The following is a 19,642-nucleotide window of genomic DNA, read 5'->3' as shown; positions in this document are numbered from 1 at the left end:
GTTCCCGCCCACTGACCCAGCAGGTCCATGCCCTGACACACCTCATCCTCTGCAAGGCCCCACCCCTGGGTCTTGGCCGCGGGTAGACAGGCACCAGTCGGCTCCGCCCACAAACCCCACCCTGCCCCACCCCTCCTCTGGCCCTCTCTGCAAGGCCTGGCGTAACCCAGTCCTGCTCCCTGAGGCCCCACCCATCTCTGCAAGGCCCCGCCTCCTGCCCTGCACCCTCCGGCCCGTTTCCTCCAGGCCTCCCTTGCTCGGCCCCGCCTTCCGCCCCCAACCCCGCCCCCATCTGGCCTTGTTCTCCACCGCCTCCCAAGCTCGGCCCCACCTTATACCCTGACCGCCCCCCTAGGCCCCGCCTTCTGCCTGGAGCCCCGCCTTCGGTCTTGGCCCCGCCTCCTGGGGTCCCGCCCCGCCCCATCTCTACCCTGGCCTCGCCCTCGACCCCGGTATTCTGCCCGGCCCCGCCCCTAGGCCCCGCCCTTCCGCCCCGCCCAGCGCCCGCGCCGCCCGTTTCAGGCCCGTTGGCCCCGGGCTAACAGCCCCACCACGTCCGTCGCCCTGGACACCCGCGGACTGCCCCAGGCAGCCCGGCCCCACCTGCCCCGGGCCGCGCAGGTGAGCGGCGGCGCTCCCGCAGCTGTACGTCCCCGGGCGCCCGTGCACTCTGAGCTGTACCCGGCCAAGGGGCCGGAGGTCGCGGAGGCGGCGGAGAGGGAGCCCTCTAGAGGTTCGCGCCGGGCAGGGTCCGGACTGGCGCCGGAGTGCCCGGTGTCCTGTGGACCTGAATCTCCCGTCCAGGGAGGCCCCCGGGACTAGGCATCGAACCCTGCGCAGCTTCGCTGCGGGAGTGCTCGGGGTTTCCCTGGGGTTAGTGGGCGTTCTGGTGAGCTGAGAGTGGGAGTGGGGGGAAGCAAGCCCGGAGGCGGGGAGGTATGTCGGCGTGTCCTGCCCTCAGGTGAACTTTGTGTAGATCCTGGCCATCTCAGCATCCCTCCAACCCCATCTGTACCCCACTCTGGGCTCCCGCCACTACAGGTCGCACTGGCTGAGCCTCATTCACCCTGAGCCTCACTTTACCTCATCTGGTGAATGGGCGCTGGCCTTGCTCAGGCTCCCAGGAGCTTCAGAGCTGGTCCTGAGCCAGGCCCTACCCCCGGGCCCCGGGGACACCAATGACTTAGACGCCAGCAGTCCATGCCTGGGGAGGTTCCAGTTTCAGCCGGCAGCCCAGACAGCGAAAGCAGAGGAGAGTGGGTGGTCAGAACTGAGATGGGGGACAACCCAGGCAGAGAGGGAGCCCAGAGGAGGAGGTGCCAGAAGCCTGGACGGTCTGAGAAGTATGAGCTGAGAGCAGAAGGGTGAGGAGGTTCTGGCCAGGCGTGCAGGACGGGTGCTCCTGGCAGAGGGAACAGCAGGGCAAAGGCATGGAGAGAGGGGCTGCTGAGCGCTGGGGTGGGGTCATCTGGGGAGCTGCCGAGGGCATTGAAGGACTAGGAGTGACCGTGAACCAGCAGTGGGAAGGTTCCGAGTTCTGTGTAAGTCGGGTGTCACCATCTCCTCCATCTCAGTTAGCTCCCCAAGATCACACTCAGACCTCCCAGAGCCCTTTAGCCATACACACACTTGGAGATGTGGCGTAGAAACCCCAGGGCCCCACTTAGTCGGTCAACAAACACTGATTGAGCACCTGACCAGGCTGGACATTGTGTCCCGAGTGGGGCAGGAAGGGGAGCAGGGAGGCTTAGGAGGACCTGGGTGCAGTCATCCCAGGGGAGGAGATGGAGGCCTGGACTGTGAGTGGCCATGGGGGTGGGGAGCAGTGGCCAGGTGACTGTAATGGGGAAGGACACACAGCCGGCGACTGGACCTTCAGAGCCTGGTGAGGGGACAGCAGATAGATGTGGGAAGTGACATCTCAAAGAGGGCAGAGTAAAGAGCTCTTTCCAGCAAGGGTGTGACCTCAGGCTCCTCTTCCCGACAGCCCCACCAACATGGGCAGTCTCGAGGACCGAGAAGACCTTGAGGAGGAGACGAACTCAGGTGCACCTCCGGGCTGAGCTCAGACACGGGCAGGGGCTGGGGGAGGGGGCCTGCAGTGGACCAAGCCAAGGGATGTTCAAGTGTAGCGGCTGAAGTGGGGAGACAGAAGGCCCAGCGTGGAGTTCTTGGCGGGTTACAAATAGTTCAAAACCCTATGACTGAAAGGTGGGCTCGGAACTGGGGCTACTATGTGGGCTGGGCATGGAAACTCGGACACCTCGCAGCCCGTCGGGGGACCGCATTTACCTCTCTGTAGAAGAAGTGGGCGTGAATGGGTCTCCCAGGCCTAGGGACCAGCGCAGGGTGGCTGGTGGGCGAGGGGCTGCTCCTCAGATCCACCTGGGCTCCTCCAGCGCCTACTGTTGGGCCCTCTCATCTGTTTACCGGCTCCCACAGCCCTGGGTCCCCCAGGCCCCATTAGCCCTCCTCTGGGGTGTCGTTAGCCCATGTTTGTCCCCGGCCCTGAGCGGTGCCCGCCCTCTCCGGCTGCAGCATTCACCTGGGAGGTGCAGGCCAACAACCGGGCCTACAACCGCCAGTTCAAGGAGAAGGTCTTCCTGTGCTGGCAGAGGAGGAAGTACAAGGTGCGCAGGCCCGGCCGTGCCCCCGCACCCCTGCCCTGCCGGCCTGTTGGGGTCTCCCCGCAGGGTTAGTTTGGTGGCCACCCGAGCTCCGCCTCCGCCTGCACCTGCTTCGTGTTTGTCCTCATGGAATCGCTGGTTTGGTACTGGAGTTTCGAGGGTCTACTCTGCCCCACCCTAGTTCAGGTTCAAATACGTTAACAGGAAGCTTTTGAAACTTTCATGGTGCAGTGTGTCCCTCAGGCTCTACCTAAACCCCCCGCGTACGGCTCGCTCTGGGAAGTCCTGGGGTCGCGCGCTGGGAGTCTGCACCTAGTAGGGGCTTGGTTGATGCTGGTCGAGGCCGGAGGGCGGGGTCGGACAGGGTGGGCGGTGGGGCCCCCTGGCCTGGGCAGCACCCCCACGCTGGTTCTTGTTCCAGAGGAATGTCATCCACACAGCCAAGTACAACATCTTCTCCTTCCTGCCCTTGAACCTGTACGAGCAGTTCCACCGCACGTCCAACCTCTACTTCCTTCTTATCATCATCCTCCAGGTGGTGCTGGTGGGGGCAGCCCCAGGGGGTCAGTGCCTGTGCCCACGCCGCTCCTTCCCCCTGCTCAGGCCGCCTCCCCCAGGAAGCTCTCCCTTCCCACCCTCCTGCGTGGCTCTGCAGACAGACCCAGGTGGTTTTGCTGCATGATCGTCTGTGTATTTTCTGGGTCAACGTCCGGCTCCCCACACACTGGGAGTGCCCTCGGGGCCAGTTCCCCGCGGCCTGGTGCCTGCTGCCCGGCCCAGGGCCTGGCACACAGGAGGCGCTCAATGTATGTTGAATGATGAGGGCGCAGGGGTGGCTCCTACCGATCTGAGGAGGAGGCCACATGACCCCTTTGGCCCCAGCAGGCGGAGCTGACCGCAGAGGGCGAGGAGGAAAGACCAGGTTCTTGGGACCCGCCGGGTCATTTCCTGGCATCGGGCTGGTCATGGGTGAAGAGGGTGAGGTGGAGGGTGGAGGTGGGCCCTGTGTGGGGTGGGCTGTTCCCAGAACACTCCAGCCCCCACCTAGTGTCTCATTCAGTTCTGAGTAAAGTGAGACACTCCGCTTTTATCCATCGATCTGATAAATATTTATTGAGCACCTACTGAAGGCAGGTCCTGTTCTGGGCACTGGGGGCCTGGTGGTGGCCCTCACGCCTGTCTTCGGGTGGCTCAGGGACTGGTGAGGTTGACTGTCATCAAACCACGTGGTAGGGACCAGTGATGGGGACGGGAGCCCCTGCCCAGACCGGTCTGGGGGCCACTTAGAGCTCAGATCCGAGGGTTACAAGGAGGGGAGACAGTGAGAGCTAGGTCCCCAAGGAGGGAACCAGCTTGGGGCTGGGAGGGCTTCCTGGAGGAGAAGACATGGGAGCTGGGCATGGAAGAGAGAGGAGGCAGCCCTGGAGAGAAGTTCCAGGCAGGGGGCAGGTCTGGAGCGCAGTTGCCCTGAGCTTTGCAGGGGGAGGTGGCCGGGCTTGGGCCCTGGCAGTCAGCAGGGGGCACACAGGTGGGACACAGGATGCCAGGCTGTGGGGCCGGATGCGCTGGGCAGGAGGGCGGCGGGCAGTTGCGGGTGCCCTGGTTGAGGGGCCAGCGTGACCCACCCTCCATGCCAGGGCGTCCCCGAGATCTCCACGCTGCCCTGGTTCACTCTCTTCGCCCCGCTTGTCTGCCTCCTCATCATCCGGGCCACCCGAGACCTGGTGGACGACATTGTGAGTGGGGCAGGGAGGGGCGGGGGGGCACAGAGGACAGGTAGGGGCCTCAGGACCGTGGGCTTGCTGGGGAGACGGCGGGTCATGCACAGTCAGCTCGGGAGGCAAGTAGAACCTGCCCTCCCGCGGCTGCTCCCTGAGGGCAGGGTCGCTGGACAGATAGCAGGGTGAGGGCTAGCCAGCAGGCACCTGCGTCTGCACCCTCCCCTGGGCTGCACAGGGGGAGTGTCATCCTCTGACTGCCCCCGTTGGCCCAGGGGCGACACATGAGCGACAGGATCATTAACAACAGGCCGTGCCAGGTGCTGATGGGGAAAAGGTGAGGCTCTGCCGCTGGCTACGGGGTGTTGGGTGCTGGGTGCTGGGTGACAGGTGCAGGCCGTTCTGGGGCAAGCCAGGGCCCCCAGCACAGCCGAGGTCGGGCACCACAGGGAGGGTGCCCCGAAGATCATCCAGCACCTCCCACGCTCCCTGACATCCTGGCTGCGTCTGACAGTGGGGGTACCCAGGCCAGCACGTATGAGGCACCTGCTGTCTACCAGGCCTGGGATGGGCCCTGTGATGAGGCAGAGTTGAGTTCAGCCGAAGGGGAAGGCAGGAAGGTCTGGACTTGGAATGTGGGAGGAGGGGGCGGGCAGGGAATAATGGGCCTGCAGCCCTGCCCTGTGGGCTGAGGCCCCCGGGTGGGGGCAGCAGGAGCAGAGGCTGGGTGTTGGCACCCCCCCTTGCTCCTCCAGCTCCACCAGGGCAGGCCGGTGGGTGGAGGGTGGGACTTCCAAGGCTGGGAAGGGGCCCCCACACCTGCTGCCCCCTGCTTCCGCCCCGCGCAGCTTCCTGTGGAGGAAATGGAAGAACCTGTGTGTGGGAGACGTGGTCTGTCTGCACAAGGACAGCATCGTGCCGGTGAGCTGGTGGGCTGGAGGGCAGGGCCGCCGCCCACTCAACTCCCTACGCCCATGCAATGCCCTCTCCTCCCACCCCCGCCGCTGCCTCCCCCCGCAGGCTGACTTGGTCCTGCTGGCCAGCACGGAGCCCAGCAGCCTGTGCTACGTGGAGACAGCTGACATTGACGGGTGAGGCCGGTGATCACTGGGCCTTGGGGGTGAGGCCTTCCCCAGTGGCCAGAGAGCTGCTTGCCAAGCCCACTGGGAGGCTGTGGTCCTGGGAGCCTGGATGAGGCGCTCGTGAACCAGCAGGGGCAATAAGATGAAACCACAGGAAGGGGACACCCCTTCCTTGTACATTTCTGGAAGCTCCACAGTGTGCCAGGGGCCACTGCCCTCAGAGCACAGAGGCCTAGGGTCTGGCCTCGGCCCTTTCGCAAATGCCCTGTGTGACCTGGGGCAAGGTACTCTCCCTCTCTGGGCCTCAGCCTCCTGCTTGGCAGCCAGCGCACCCGTAGGTGCTCAGGGAAGATGTCGGGGGGGCCAGGGACACCTTGCTTGGGCGCTGTCTGCCCCAGCTTTCGCCTTGCTCCCCTTCTGGTCACCAGGGAAACCAATCTGAAGTTCAGGCAGGCCCTGCCGATCACCCACCACGAGCTGACCAGCATAAAGAAGATGGCAGCCTTCCAAGGTGAGAGCCGACCCACCCATCTCCCCACTCTGGGTCCCCATGGCGGCCCCCTGTGTGGTGGGTGCAAAGGCTCCCCAGCTTACTGGGTTGGAGGTGGTAGTGGGGTGTGCTGGGGGTTGAGGAGGCTTCCAGTTGTCTCCCATTGTCATCGGTGTTGTTTATTCCTAGGCCCTTGGGGCTGGGATAGCTTTTAATGGGCGGGCTTATTCCAGGCCTATAGCATATCCCTCAGATCAACGTGACAGTGGAGGCAGTGTCCGGCCTTATTACAAAACAACCATGAGGAAGGGGTTCGGTGGGGGGCACCTGATCTGGCAGGAGGACCAAGGAGGGCTTCCCTGAGGAGGTGTAAGTGTGGGAACAGGGAACAGCACACACAAAGGCCCTGAGGCCAGAAAGGGCCAGCTTTGGAGCCTCCAGGAGGAGGCTGTGCGTGGGAGTGGAGGTGCCAATGGGGCTGGTTTGGGGCCATGCGGGGCCCTGACTGGCGGTGATGGGAATATGCCCTGAGTCCCCCACTGGGGAGGGATGTCTGGGCCCAGCCGTGCCCTTGGCTCCCTGACCGCCAGGTTGCCCACAGGCAAAGTGGTGTGTGAAGAACCCAACAGCCGGATGCACCACTTCGTGGGCTGCCTAGAGTGGAAGGGCAAGAAGCACCCCCTGGACAGTGGCAACATCCTCCTGCGGGGCTGCAGGGTCCGCAACACGGACACCTGCTATGGACTGGTCATCTATGCCGGTACAGCCACTTTGGGCCCGCCCCTGTGGTGTCCTGCGTGGCCCCGGGTCGGGGGTGGGTGGTGAGAACCCTGCAGTCATCGGCAAGAATTCACAAGGCCAGGCCGCTGTGTGATGAGGGGCTCCTGGCGTGGTTTCTCTGGACCCTCAGTTCCGAAACTGTGCAAATGGACATGTTGAGCCAGGACCTTTATTTTGACTGGAAAAAACGGGGTGCTTGTATGTAGATGGAAGGATGGGTGGCAGGTGGATGGATGGGTTGGGTGACAGAGGGGTGGAGAATGGGGGGATGGATGGATGGATGAGTGGGTGGGGGGTAGGGTGACAGAAGGATGGAGGATGGGGTGGATGGATGGGTGGGTGGATGGACTGATGGAGGGAGGGAGGGAGGGATGGATGGATGGACAGACGGATGGATGAAAACCCTGCAGGTTTTGATACAAAGATCATGAAGAACTGCGGCAAGATCCATCTGAAGAGAACCAAGCTAGACTTTCTGATGAACAGACTGGTGGTCCTGGTGAGCTCCCCCAAGCCCCTGCCCTGGGAGGGGGGGCACAGAGGAGGGGAGGAAAAGGGCCCCACCCTGTAGACAGATGCCCTGGCCGTCCTCTTCCCAGCCTCGGTTTTCCTGCTCTGCAGAATATGCAGCCTGATCCTAAGGACAAGTTTGTGGGCCAGATAATGTTTTTTGAAAATGGCAATTTAAAAAAATGTTTTCATAAAACAGAATTTGATTCAGATGTCTTCCGAACCCACAGGAGATAAAGTGCTCACATGTCCTCCTCTACTGACATTTAACAATCCTTAACTTTTTGCCTAATCAACCTTATCTTTCGAAGAGTTTTTGAAATAGCGGGGGGCGGGGTACGCTCAGCGGTAGAGCGCGTGGTTAGCATGCACAAGGTCCTGGGTTCAATCTCCAGTACCTCCATTAAAAAAAATTTTTTTAAGAAATTTTAAAAGTTATTAAAATAATAATAATAAAAAAAAAGCAGCCACGAAGCCCAGCAAAACCGCAGCCCCCCCCACTGCCCCTCCCCCCCGTCCCGCCGCCTGTCTGGATGCAGAGTTGGGGGCACCCCATCGCTGGGCTCGTCCTTCCACGCTGAGCGCAGGAGTCCCGGGTGGCGCGTCCCTGGGGGGTCTTGGTGCCTCCCAGGCGCTCCCTTCACGCTGTGCCCCATTCCCATCCACTGTGCAGATCTTTCTGTCCCTCGTGCTGATCTCTGGGGCCCTGACGTTGGGCTTCTGGTTCAAGGTGAGGGAGTTCAAGGCCAAGCATCACTACGTGTCTGCCAAGCACGTGCGTAGTGTGGCCACGGAGACTTTCTTCAACTTCTGGGGCTTCCTCATCCTGCTCAGCGTCATGGTGCCCATGGCCATGTTTATCATGTGAGCCCCCGGGGCCTCCGACCCGCCCCTCCGCAGCCCTCTGCTAGGGAGGGAGGGAGGAGCCGGAGAGCCTGCCCGCTGGCCAGGCTGGGGCGTGACCCCCGGCGTGCCTTGTGCGTCGGCAGGGCTGAGTTCATCTACCTGGGGAACAGCATCTTCATCAACTGGGACGTGCATATGTACTACGAGCCCCAGGACATGCCCGCCAAAGCGCGAAGCACCAGCCTCAACGACCAGCTGGGCCAGGTGGAGTACGTCTTCTCCGACAAGACTGGCACGCTCACCCAGAATGTCATGGCCTTCAGGAAGTGCTGCATCAGTGGCGTTGTCTACGGTGAGGCCCCAGCCCGGCACCCCTTCCCCACCGGGGCCGCCCGGCCCGGCCCCTTCCAGCTCGCCCGCGGCAAGGACCGCCCCGCCCCGCCCCGCCCCGGGGGCCGCCGCGACTGCCCTGGGGCCTCAGTGGGCCTCACTGACGTCCTCTGGCCTGCCGAGCACGCGGCCCCACCCCCAGAATCCCACCCAGATTTGTGCCACAGAACTGTCCCCAAACAGCATCCTCTCATTTGGGGATCGGCAAACTCCTCCTGTAAAGGACCCACAAGTCAGAATTTCTAGCCGCTCAGGCTGCCCAGTCTTTGTTGAGAATGCAGTGCGCCAACCCCTGGCCTAGTTTATCACTAGTGGATGTGGTCTAGATGAGGAGACGACAGAGGACCCAACTGAGTAGTAACTGGGCGTGGTGGGCAGCCACCAGTGTGAGAGGCAGGCCTGGCCTCGGGGTGATGTGGGGCAGTGGGGTCTGTGTTGAGCGGCATCAGCCCCCAGCCAGGTCCTCTGATGTGTACAGAAGGGCTCTGGAGCCCGGTTTTTATGTGAAGTCACGTAGTGTTTCAAAGCAGGTGGCTGAGTCCAGATTTTAAAAAGCCCACGAGGAGATGCAACCAACATGTTCCGCGGGGCTGAGCCCCACTGCGGGCCACCCTCCCGGGTCCGCAGGGACACGTCTGCCTCTTACTCCTCCTCCGAGCAGAAAGTGAAGCTGGGGCTGGGGGCTGGGGGCTGGGGCCCGGGCCCGCCGGCCCCGCTGCCTCCGGTGGCCCCAGGAGGCCTGACCTGGGTTGCGGAGGTGTGGGCTGTAGGGCTCCCAGCGAGTCCTGGGATCTGAGGCCTGAAACAAGGTCTTTCCCTAGGCCCGGAGAAGGAGGCCCCATGCAAGGTGAGCCCTGGCTGCCCTGGAGCACTGGATGGTCGAGGGCGCGGACAGTGACCCACTCAAAGCTGGCCTGTCCCCCCACCGTCCCCCAGGAGGACCCCTACCTCTGGAACAAGTTTGCTGACAGGAAGTTTCTCTTCCGCAACGCCGAGCTCCTGCAGGCCGTGCAGGCCAATGAGGACCAGAGGGTGCGCGAGTTCTGGCGCCTGCTGGCCATTTGCCACACGGTGATGGTGCAGGAGAAGAACAGTGAGCCTGCTTAGAGGGTGCTCGGGCCCTGGGCTCTAGAGACGCTCGCCAGGCCTTAGAGGTTGTCCCGCCCAGCTCCCAGGGCTACTCTCATCCTGTTCAGAGGGTACTCAGGCCCAGGTCCCAAGCCCCAGCCTCTTCCAGACACAGAGGCCATCCAGGTCTGTCATCACACCAGGAGGGGGAAGTCATGCAGACTGAGACCCAAATGCCCACCTTCCTTTATTGGACTTAGAGGTTGTGCGGCCCCAAGAGACTGGCCATAACTATGCAAATACCTGTGGGCACCTACTGTGTCCCTTTCTTCCCTGTGCTAAGGAGATGGAAGCCGGCCCTTCTGCAAGTGGGTGACGGATCCCCGACAAGGGCAGGCTCTCAGACCCTGCCCCTTCCTCCACCCTTGTCCCCTCCCGGCCAGACCAGCTGTTGTACCAGGCAGCTTCCCCGGACGAGGAGGCACTGGTCACTGCGGCCCGAAACTTTGGCTACGTTTTCCTGGCACGCACACAGGACAGTATCACTGTGATGGAGCTGGGAGAGGTGCGGGTGTACCAGGTCCTGGCCATGATGGACTTCAACAGCGTGCGCAAGCGGATGTCAGTGCTGGGTGAGCGCCTGCAGCCCCGGGTTGGGGTGGGGCAGGTGGGCAGGGGAGCGTGTGTGGGTAGCCAGGCCTGTTCCTCTGCAGTCCGCACCCCCGAAGGCTCCATCCACCTCTACACCAAAGGTGCCGACACAGTCATCTATGAACGCCTGGGCAAGAAAGGCATGACAGAGTGGACCACAGAGGCGGCCTTGGCCGTGAGTCTCTGTGGGAAGGGAGGGTGGAGGGGCAGGGTCAAGGGCACAGGAGAAGGGCAGGGGAGGCCAGTGTGCAGAGAAATTGGCTCAAGTACCCAAAGTGGCCATGTACAGTTGGTCAGGTTGTGCACTGTTCTGCCCAACATACACACACACACACACATACACACACACACACCCCTGTCCAGAGGGGACATCTTTTTCTGAGTCACACAAGAACATCCTGTGGTTGAACTTCTGCCCTGGATGCTACCCCTCCTCCCAACCAGGCCTAGGTTCCAGGACCTGCTCAGCTCTCTCTGCCCTAAAACTTTCATCTCCCAGGGTGAAGCCCAGATGCCTTGGTCCAACTTCCCAGGCTGTGTCTTTCTGTCTCCTGTTGACCTCTCTAGCTTGGTCTCTCCTTGCCCTGGTTAGGTTGCCCGAAACCCCTGTTTCTAGCTTTCAGTTTCCTCCATGCTCAGGTGTTGCCTCAGGACCTTTGCACATGCTATCTCCTCTGCTTGGGATGCCTTCCTCCACTCTGGTGCTCAGGATCCTTTGGTCCTCAAGGTTCAGCCATAGATCCCCACCGCCAGGGAGCTGTTCCTGTCCTGACCCTAACATGGGGCTGTCCTGTCATGCCAGCCTAGCCCTGACCCTGTGGGTCCCCAGTGTCCCCCAGCACCTCAGGGGATGTTTGTGGAAAGACTCTCCTGTGTCCCTCCACTTGGAGCCTCCCAGAATGTCCTGCTCTGTGGGAAGAGAGGAGTAGGGGGCTGGCGTCTGGTTTCGGACCCAGAACAGAGGAGGTGCAGTCAGAGTAATGACCTGGAGCCCAGGAGCCTGGCAGGATGGCTTATGTAATGGACAAATAAACTGAGGCACAAGAGTTGCAAAGGCCTGTCGGGAGCTCCTGATGACCAGGGAGCCCCTGCCACGTCCAAGCTCAACCTCTCAAGTCCATTCCAGTCAGGAATGGAAGCGAGACCGGGGGCCACTTGTTGGGGCAGGGCTGGGGGGTGAGTGGATGTAAGGAGCCATGATGGGTACTTTTCTCAGGGCCATCCGGCCCCCAGAGCACCCCTGGGTCCTCCCTGGGGTCTGGAGACATAGTCTCACCGGATCTTTCCTGTCCCCCAACCCCAGAGGCCTCACTCAGACCCTTGAAAAACGAGGCGCAGTGTGGGGTGCAGACGTTTTTGAGCTGAGGGGTCAGAGGGAGGGGTCCAGGGCTGGGGGAGCCCTGACTGGGGAGGGGTCCGGCAGGGCTGCACCCAGGGTCTTGAGGAATCGTTAGCATCTACCACCCAAAGTGTAGGGAGGGTGTTTCTGGCAGGGGGCATAGCAGAGGCAAGGTCTGGAGGCAAAACAGAGCAGGGCATCTGGAGGCTGAGGCAGAGCAGGTGTGTGCAGAGTGCCCGTGATCCCTGCCTTCTCTGGGGAGGACGGACTGTGGGTAGGGGGCAGGTTGGGTGAGCGCAGGCAGAGGGAGAGGGGCCGAGGGGTGCCTGGGGAGTCCGGTGGTGCTGAGAGGGTGCCGGCGCCCTCCTGCCTGCCTGGTGCCCAGTCCTTTGCTGAGCAGACCCTGCGGACGCTGTGCCTGGCCTACAAGGAGGTGGACAAGGACGTGTACGAGGCATGGCACCAGCGGCACCAGGAGGCCAGCATCCTGCTGCAGAACCGGGCCCATGCCCTGCACCAGGTGTATGAGGAGATGGAGCAGAACCTCCAGGTGGGTGGTGCACCGGGGGGAGGGGTGCCATCACCCGGCTCCAGCTCCCTGGCCCTGCCAGGGAGCCAGGTCCCTGCTCAGTCTGTCCCTGTTCCCCTAGCTGCTGGGAGCCACGGCCATCGAGGACAGGCTCCAGGACGGTGTCTGCGACACCATCCGTTGTCTCAAGCAGGGGAACATCAAAGTGTGGGTACTCACAGGGGACAAGCAAGGTGGGTCCTGGAGCGGCTGCCCCAGCACCAGGAGAAGGGACGCGGGCAGGAGAGCTCGTCCCTGCCCAGGCGCCATCGCCAGCCCGTTCCCCTTGTCTGGCTTCAGCATTGCCTTCCACCTTGTCCCTGGGAAGAGAGGACTGGGAGCAACAGAAAATGCTGGGGTCCCCTGGGCACCTCCCTCGGTTGGGCTGGGGCTGTTCTAAGCACCACCGAGAGGTGCAGCCCTCATCACCCTTGTGTGATGGTGGCCCATAGTGCTCAGAGAGCTCGGGCACCTACGAAGTTTGCCCAGCCACCGAGGGCCCAAGATAGCCTGGAATCTCAGGAACCCTGACTCCCCCACCCCTCGAGGCTTCCCTAGGACCGGGGGCATGGGCACCAGCAGGGCTGCCTTAGGACTTCTGTGGGCAGGAGGCACGTACACACCAAATGTTTACAGCAGTACTGGTATAAAGACCAATATCCAGGCTGGGTTCTTAGGTTCAGTTTTTTCCTCTTTTTTTTTTTTTTTTTTTTAAAGAAATTTAGTCATTTTTCTGAGTTCCTTAGAGTGCCCTGGGGCCCTAGGCATGATGTGATGGTCCTTTGGCCCTCGCCCTGGACTCATCTCCCTCAGACAGGCCATCAGGGCCCCCTGTGCCCCAAGCTGCAACCAAAGTCACAGAGCTGGCTCTTACTGGCTGACCTTGGCACATGCCCGCCTTGGAACCAGTTGCTGTGGCTAGGGGGAGGGGCACAGTGCTGTGATGGGCAGGGTGGGCGTGGCCCCCAGGCAGGCGCTGTGGAGGGGCTGAGTGTGCTGGTTTGCAGAGACAGCGGTGAACATCGGCTTTGCCTGCCAGCTGCTCTCAGAGAACATGATCATTCTGGAAGAGAAGGAGATAATGTAAGAAGTGGGGGTTAGGCAGATGTACCCGAGTTGGGGGGGTCGGTGGGGGCGGGGCAACCACTGCCCCTGCGTGGCCCTGGGGTCTCTGCCTGGCTGAACTCCCAGAGTGGGAAACCAAGGCCAGCAGGGGAGTGGGTGGAAGGAAGCCTGTGTGGCCGGCGTGGCTGAGCCCCGGCCGGGCCCCTGCAGGCGGATCCTGGAGGCCTACTGGGAGAGCAACAACAACCTGAAGGGCGACAAGAAGGACCATCGGAGGAGCCAGCTCCTGCCACAGGTCAAGATGGCCTTGGTCATTAACGGGGAGTTCCTGGTCAGTGTCAGCTCCTGGCACACGGCAGGGCCCTGGCACCCGGGAAGAGGCCGGGAGGAACTGTGGGCTGGGGCTGGGGCTGGGGCCCCTAGAAGCGCTGCCGGACAAGCAGAGGGGAAGGGTCTCACTTGCCACACCAAGAGTTGAGGGGGTGGGGTCAAGTCCAGCCCGGGAGGAGGGTCCGGGGCAGTGTTCACCGAGGGGAGGGGTGCAGCAGAGTGATGTGCCCCCGCCCCCTGCGGGCCAGGATCAGCTGCTGCTGTCCCTGCGCAAGGAGCCCCGGGCCCTGGCCCAGAAGGTGACCTTGGACACAGAGGAGTCCTGGCAGGGGCCGGGCGAGGGGAGGATGGACTTCCTGCAGGCCAGGCGCCTGTCCCTGCTGTGGCGGACGCTTGGGACCCAGCGGAAGACCCCCGGGCTGGCGTCGGAAGACAAAGACTCCAGTAGCCACGAGAGCCCCGAGGCGCTGCGGGAGCAGGCTTTCGTCGAGCTGGCCTCTCAGTGTCAGGCAGTCATCTGCTGCCGGGTGACGCCCAAGCAGAAGGCCTTGATTGTGGCGCTGGTCAAGAAATACCAGAATGTGGTGACCCTGGCCATCGGGGACGGCGCCAACGACGTGAACATGATCAAGAGTGGGTGGTGGGCAGCAGGGATGGGGGGGGTGGGTGAGGCCCGCGGCCGGCAGCAGGTGGGGGCGGTGAGTCGGGGGCCCGGGGCTGACAGGCTGGTGTTCCCCCGCAGCTGCGGACATCGGTGTGGGGCTGGCGGGGCAGGAGGGCATGCAGGCGGTGCAGAACAGCGACTACGTGCTGGCCCAGTTCTGCTTCCTGAAGCGGCTGCTGCTGGTGCACGGACGCTGGTCCTACGTGCGCGTCTGCAAGTTCCTGCGCTACTTCATCTACAAGACGCTGGCCAGCACGATGGCCCAGATCTGGTTCGCCTTCTACAGCGGCTTTACCGCCCAGGTGTGCAGGAGGGCACTCCCTTCTGGGGGTGCTGTTCCCCTCCTGTAGCCTCCAGGACGGCAGCAGGCACACTCACCCCCTGGGGGCCTCACGGGGGGGCGGGGCGGGCGGGGGGCGCGCTGAGCTTGCCTGAAGTCACAGGGTAGCTCAGCCTCTTGTTTGGCTGCATTCCTGCAAGTACAGATTCCAGACAAAGGGAGAGGCTGGTTCCTGCCGAGCTCTGTGCTAAGCATTTTCAGGGCTATTTGGCAAATTTGAGCTTTGAGGCAAGGGCAGGACAGGTGCTCCAAATGTATGTACATCCTTCAAGGGGAGAGAATGAGAGGGTTTGAACCCCAGAGAAGAAAAGGCTGTAGGGGCTGGGTCCCTGCCTTCAAGAGTGTTGACGGTGCCGTGGAGAGCACCAGAGGTGCTCTCTGGAGCGTCGAGGAGCTGCGGCGCGTGGGTCCCCTGCATGGAAGGAAGCTGTCTGAAGACAGGCTGCCGTGAGGGGATGCGCCTCCGCCACTGACACCCGGGCATCTGAGAGGGAGCCTCCTGGCGGCACCCTTCGGAAGCAGTGTGTTTTTGTTTTGCTTTTTGTTTCTGGGTATCTCATGCTTTTAGGTGCTGCTCTACGTGGGAATGTTTTCTAAGTCCCCTTTCGTGAGTGTTTATTGCTGACGTAGAGACACACAAGTCTTCTGTGAGTTGATCTGGGCCCTGACACTTTGCTGAATTTGTTTGTTGGCTCGAGTAGCTTTCCTGTGAATCCTTTGGGACCTTCTGCATATAGGATCATGTCCTCTGCAAACAGAGAGTTTTACTTCTTCCTTTCCAATTTGGATGCTTTTTGTTTCTTTCTCTTGTCTAATTGCTCCGGCTAAGACTTCCAGCGCGGTTGACCAGCCATGGTGAAAGCAGGCATCCTCGTCTAGTCCCTGGTCTTAGAGCGGATGGCGTCTAGTCTTTTTACATTTGTCAATTGGAATTCTTCTTTAGGAAGAACTGTTCCTTCTCCCCCATTTAATTATTCAACCATTTATTCCTATCAGTATGCACTTACGGGTGTTGATTTTATTCTATGCTGTGTTGCTCAGATTGTCCCTTATCTGTCCCTTTGACATGTGCCTGCTTTTCGCTGAACACACCCCCACCTTCTGGTGCTACAAGCGGTTCTCATAAAAGAATGAGACTGTGCCTTTTCTCTTCCAGCCTTTTTTTTTTTTTTTTTTTATGAGGGGGAGATAATTAGGTTTATTCATTGATTTCTACCTGGAGGAAGTACTGAGGATTGAACCCAGGACCTTGTTCATGCTAACCATGCGCTCTTCCACTTGAGCTGTACCCTCCCCCCTCTTCCAGTCCTTATCGCTGAGTGCATTCCTGGTCTCAGCCCCAACCCTGATTATAACCTGACTGTCTAACCCACCAGGAATCCTCTCCAGGTGCCGAGCTAGCTTGGGTGGCTCTCTGCAGGTGAAGACGCTTGTTTCTGGCCTTTGACCCTGAAGGCTCACTGTGCTCTCCCTCCCCTCTCCCCCTCTCCACACTCCCCTCCCCCAGCCTCTCTATGAAGGCTGGTTCCTGGCGTTCTTCAACCTGCTGTACAGCACCCTCCCGGTTCTCTACATTGGGCTCTTTGAGCAGGTGAGCATCTGTGGGTCTTGTCGCCTCCCTCCCTGCAGACGCTCCTGTCTCTGCCCCACCTCCTCCTCCTGGGGGACCCGGGTGGGGTGGGGGTTGTCCCCACTTGGTCCCAAGAGCCGGCCCCCCCGACGCCTGAGCCTCCAGGACGTGAGCGCTGAGCGGAGCTTGGAGCTGCCCGAGCTGTACGTGGCGGGTCAGAAGGACGAGCTCTTCAACTGCTGGGTCTTCCTTCAAGCCGTCGCCCACGGCATGGCCACCTCCCTTGTCAACTTCTTCGTGACCCTGTGGGCCACCTGGGACTCGGCCGGGCCTGTCAGCTTCAGCGACTACCAGTCCTTCTCGGTGGTGGTGGCCCTGTCGGGGCTGGTGTCCATCACCACGGAGGTGGGTGTGGCTGCCCGCCTGCCTGACCCCCGGGGCCTCGTCGGCCACTGAGTTCTCCCCGCCTGGTGACCTGCCCCTTCTTGGACCCTGGAGGCTGGGCCACCCCCTCCCCATGAGCCCCACTCCGGGTTCGTGCCCCCCCGTCTTAACGCCCCTCCGTGTTCAGGTCATCCTCATCATCAAGTACTGGACAGTCCTGTCCGTGCTGTCCATCTTCTTCAGCCTCTGCTTCTACACGGTCATGACCTGGGCCACCCAGAGCTCCTGGCTCTTCACAATCTCCCCCAAGACCTTCCCATTTCAGTGTGAGCCCCCAGCGGGGAGGGGGTGGGGGGCCTAAGTCGGAGCCCCGTTCTGCCCCTCTCTGAGCCTCGGTCTCCGTGGCCATGCAGGTTGGAGGGGTGGCCATATAGAGGGGGTGTCCGTGTCTTTCGGGAATTTGCGTCACAGTGTCTACGGTGAAGGGAGGGGAGGGAGATGGAGTGTTGAGGGAGGGGCACTGAGCAGGCTCTGAGGAGGCTCCACCCCAGGCTGGCCATGACCCTTCTCTGTCACCAGACGCTGACCTCAACGTGCTATCCCAGCCCCCCGTCCTGCTGGTGATCCTGCTGAATGTGTCACTGAGCACCCTGCCCGTGCTAGCTTTCCGCGTCATCTACCAAGCCCTCAAGAAGCCGCGGCCCAAGGTGAGGGACAGTGGTCCCCACCTCACATGCGGGACCCCAAGGAGACTCTGGGCCTGGGGTGCAAGGGATGGAGACCCAGACACACCCCCAGTGCCCCCAGGGAACCAAATGACAGGTCCCAGGACCCCAGAGGGGAAGCCACACGTCCTGGGGCTGAGGCAGCAGGAGCACTCAAAGGGCCAGTGCTGATGTGTCTGGACCCTGCCGTGAAGTCACTAGGGCTTGGGGTCCCCGTGACAGAAGCAACTTGGAAACGGTGTCAACAAAAAGGAAATTTAGGAGTAACCCCAGTGTTCATTGGTGGGTGATGGGTGAACAAAATGGTACATACACGGAGTGGAGTATTACTCAGCCTTAAAAAGGAGGGAAATTTTGACACTCACTACCATGTGGATGAACCTTTAGGACATGATACTCAGTGAGAGAACCAGACACAGAAGGACAAATACTGTCTGATTCCACTCACAGGAGGTCCCTGGAGGAGTCAAATCCATAGAGACAGGAAGTAGACAGTGGTGGCTGGGGGAGGGGAGGGGGAGTGAGTGTTTAATGGGGGCAAAATTTCAGTTTGGGAAGATGAGAAGGTTCTGGAGAAAGGTGGTGGGGATGGTGGCACAACAACGTGAATGTGCTTAATGCCACCGAGCTGTGCAGTTTAAAGTGGTTAAGATGGTGCATTTTATGCTATGTGTGTTTTACCACAATGGAAAGTTGGGAGAGAGGACTTAGTGGTTCATGGAACCAAAACCTTGAAGGATGAGGGGCAGCTGGGATGGGCCCCAGAAGTGACTGGAGTGGTGGATTAGCACAGGGCCACCAACCTGCCATCTTCAGGCACACAGGTTGGACATGGGGCTGCCCCAGGCTCTCCTCTCTTGGCTTTGCCAACAGAAGGTGCCCAAGGTGCTTGGTGACTGGTGCAAAGTTAAGTCCCAGGGAAGGATTCTGATTGGCTGGTGCAAAGTCAGGCCCCAGGGAGGACTCTATTGGGTCGACTTGGGAGGAAAAGAGCCTGGCCAGAGACTGGTGGCCAAGGGCTCTGAATGGCCCGCACTGGGTGGGGGGTGGGGGGACAGGTGACCCAAAAGCGATGGACGTAGCTTGGGAGCCTGATGACTCTCGCTCTCCCTTTTGCCCTGAGGAGGAGGAGGAGGAGGCGGCCCCAAGTGAGGAGATCATCACCGTGGAGCCCATGGCCTTCATTCACCGGGAGTCTCGGGCCCGGCGATCCAGCTATGCCTTCTCCCACCGGGAGGGCTACGCGGACCTCATCACGCAGGGCACAATTCTGAGGAGGTCACCAGGAGTCAACAGCGACATGCTGGTTGACCACACGATGCCATCTGATGAACTGTCCACGAGCACCAAGGAGTCACCCTGGTGCCCCAGGAAGATGTCGTTCCTGGGGAGGAAGAAGCACCAGCACTGGGGGCAGGTGCCCTCCGCGGAGGTGCAGCCTGCCTCCGAGGCGAGCTCGTCCACGACTGTGGACAGGCAGCCCTTTTCTCAGGAGAACCAGTCCTCTCCCACTGAAAGCTCGGCCCTCACCCTGAACCGCCAATCTGGGTCTTTCCAGGAGAAGCTGCTGAAGAGGCAGGAGGGGTCACTATCATATGAGCAGTGGCCACATTCTCCTCCTGAGAGTCTGCCACCAACCAAGGAGAGGCCACCTTCCCTTCAGGAGAAGCCACTGTCCCCCAGGGAGAGCCAGGTGACAGCTGAGAACTAGTCACTGCCTTCCAGCCAGCCGTCTTTGAAGAGCCAGTCAATACCCCTGCAGAGAAGACATCCGTCTGGATGTTCCCGAAGCTGTCCTGGAAGGCCCGGGCACACAGCTGGCAGGAGCAGCCCAGGCTCCCCGAGGAGGGGACGGTGCCAGTTCCCAACTCGACCTTCACTGCTCTGGTGGAAATGCTGCCACCAAACGTGGGAGAATCATCCACAAATGAGCAGCCGATGAAAGCGGAGCCCTCGCCGGTGGAGAGGCAGCCGTCACCCAGGGAGGGGCTGCCCGGGCTGGTGGGGAGCCAGGTTCTACCTGATCCGGCAGGACAGCCGCCCTCGCCTGAGGAGGAGCAGTGACTGCCCAGGCCTAGCAAGTGTCACCCAGCGAGCATGAGGCCTCCGCCCGAAGATGGGACTCCACACGCTTTTCTCTGTCTAATAAACCAGGGTCCGTCTTACCCCAGGGCTCCTCGAGGTTCCCTCTTTTCCTGTACTTTTTGTGATGCCTCACCAGATAGTCTTTCCTGGTTTTAAAAATCAAAACACTGACCTCTAGTGGCCTGATGAGGGATTTGCAGGGAAAGCTGGGTTTTTACTTGAGATTTTTCTTCACCCTGGGGTCAATAACATGCTCTCAGAAGGGAGAAAGGTGCTAAGCAGATTCTGCCTGCCATCTCTGGTTTCTGGCTGCTGCCTGCTGGCCGCTCCCGGGGCAGTTTATGAGGTCCACTTCCGGCACTGCCCAGCCTCTTCCTCCACCGGGCTGCCCTGGTTTCTTGTGCTCAAAC

The 19,642-nt window shown here is 61.1% G+C and overlaps 1 protein-coding gene across 1 annotated transcript; it reads left to right on the top strand.

Annotated features, from left to right (window-relative positions):
* The first annotated feature begins 1,262 nt into the window (after nt 1–1,262).
* Nucleotides 1,263–19,314, top strand: ATP8B3 (ATPase phospholipid transporting 8B3). The gene is given in 28 exon segments (XM_064480273.1): nt 1,263–1,364; nt 1,988–2,046; nt 2,539–2,630; nt 3,049–3,162; nt 4,265–4,363; nt 4,621–4,682; nt 5,194–5,266; nt 5,366–5,436; nt 5,856–5,938; nt 6,519–6,677; nt 7,108–7,196; nt 7,881–8,071; nt 8,197–8,533; nt 9,380–9,541; nt 9,948–10,143; nt 10,225–10,337; nt 11,887–12,051; nt 12,152–12,263; nt 13,077–13,152; nt 13,345–13,465; nt 13,713–14,097; nt 14,207–14,430; nt 15,976–16,059; nt 16,204–16,443; nt 16,610–16,748; nt 17,002–17,129; nt 18,271–18,895; nt 18,898–19,314. Coding segments are annotated over 28 exon segments (4,602 nt in total). The 5' UTR covers nt 1,263–1,275; the 3' UTR covers nt 19,212–19,314.
* The last annotated feature ends 328 nt before the right edge of the window (nt 19,315–19,642 follow it).

Source organism: Camelus dromedarius, chromosome 27, assembly GCF_036321535.1.
Source record: "Camelus dromedarius isolate mCamDro1 chromosome 27, mCamDro1.pat, whole genome shotgun sequence".
NCBI lineage: Eukaryota > Metazoa > Chordata > Mammalia > Artiodactyla > Camelidae > Camelus > Camelus dromedarius.
Note: the sequence above shows the minus strand (reverse complement) of the source record. Positions and strands in the feature narration are given on the sequence as shown.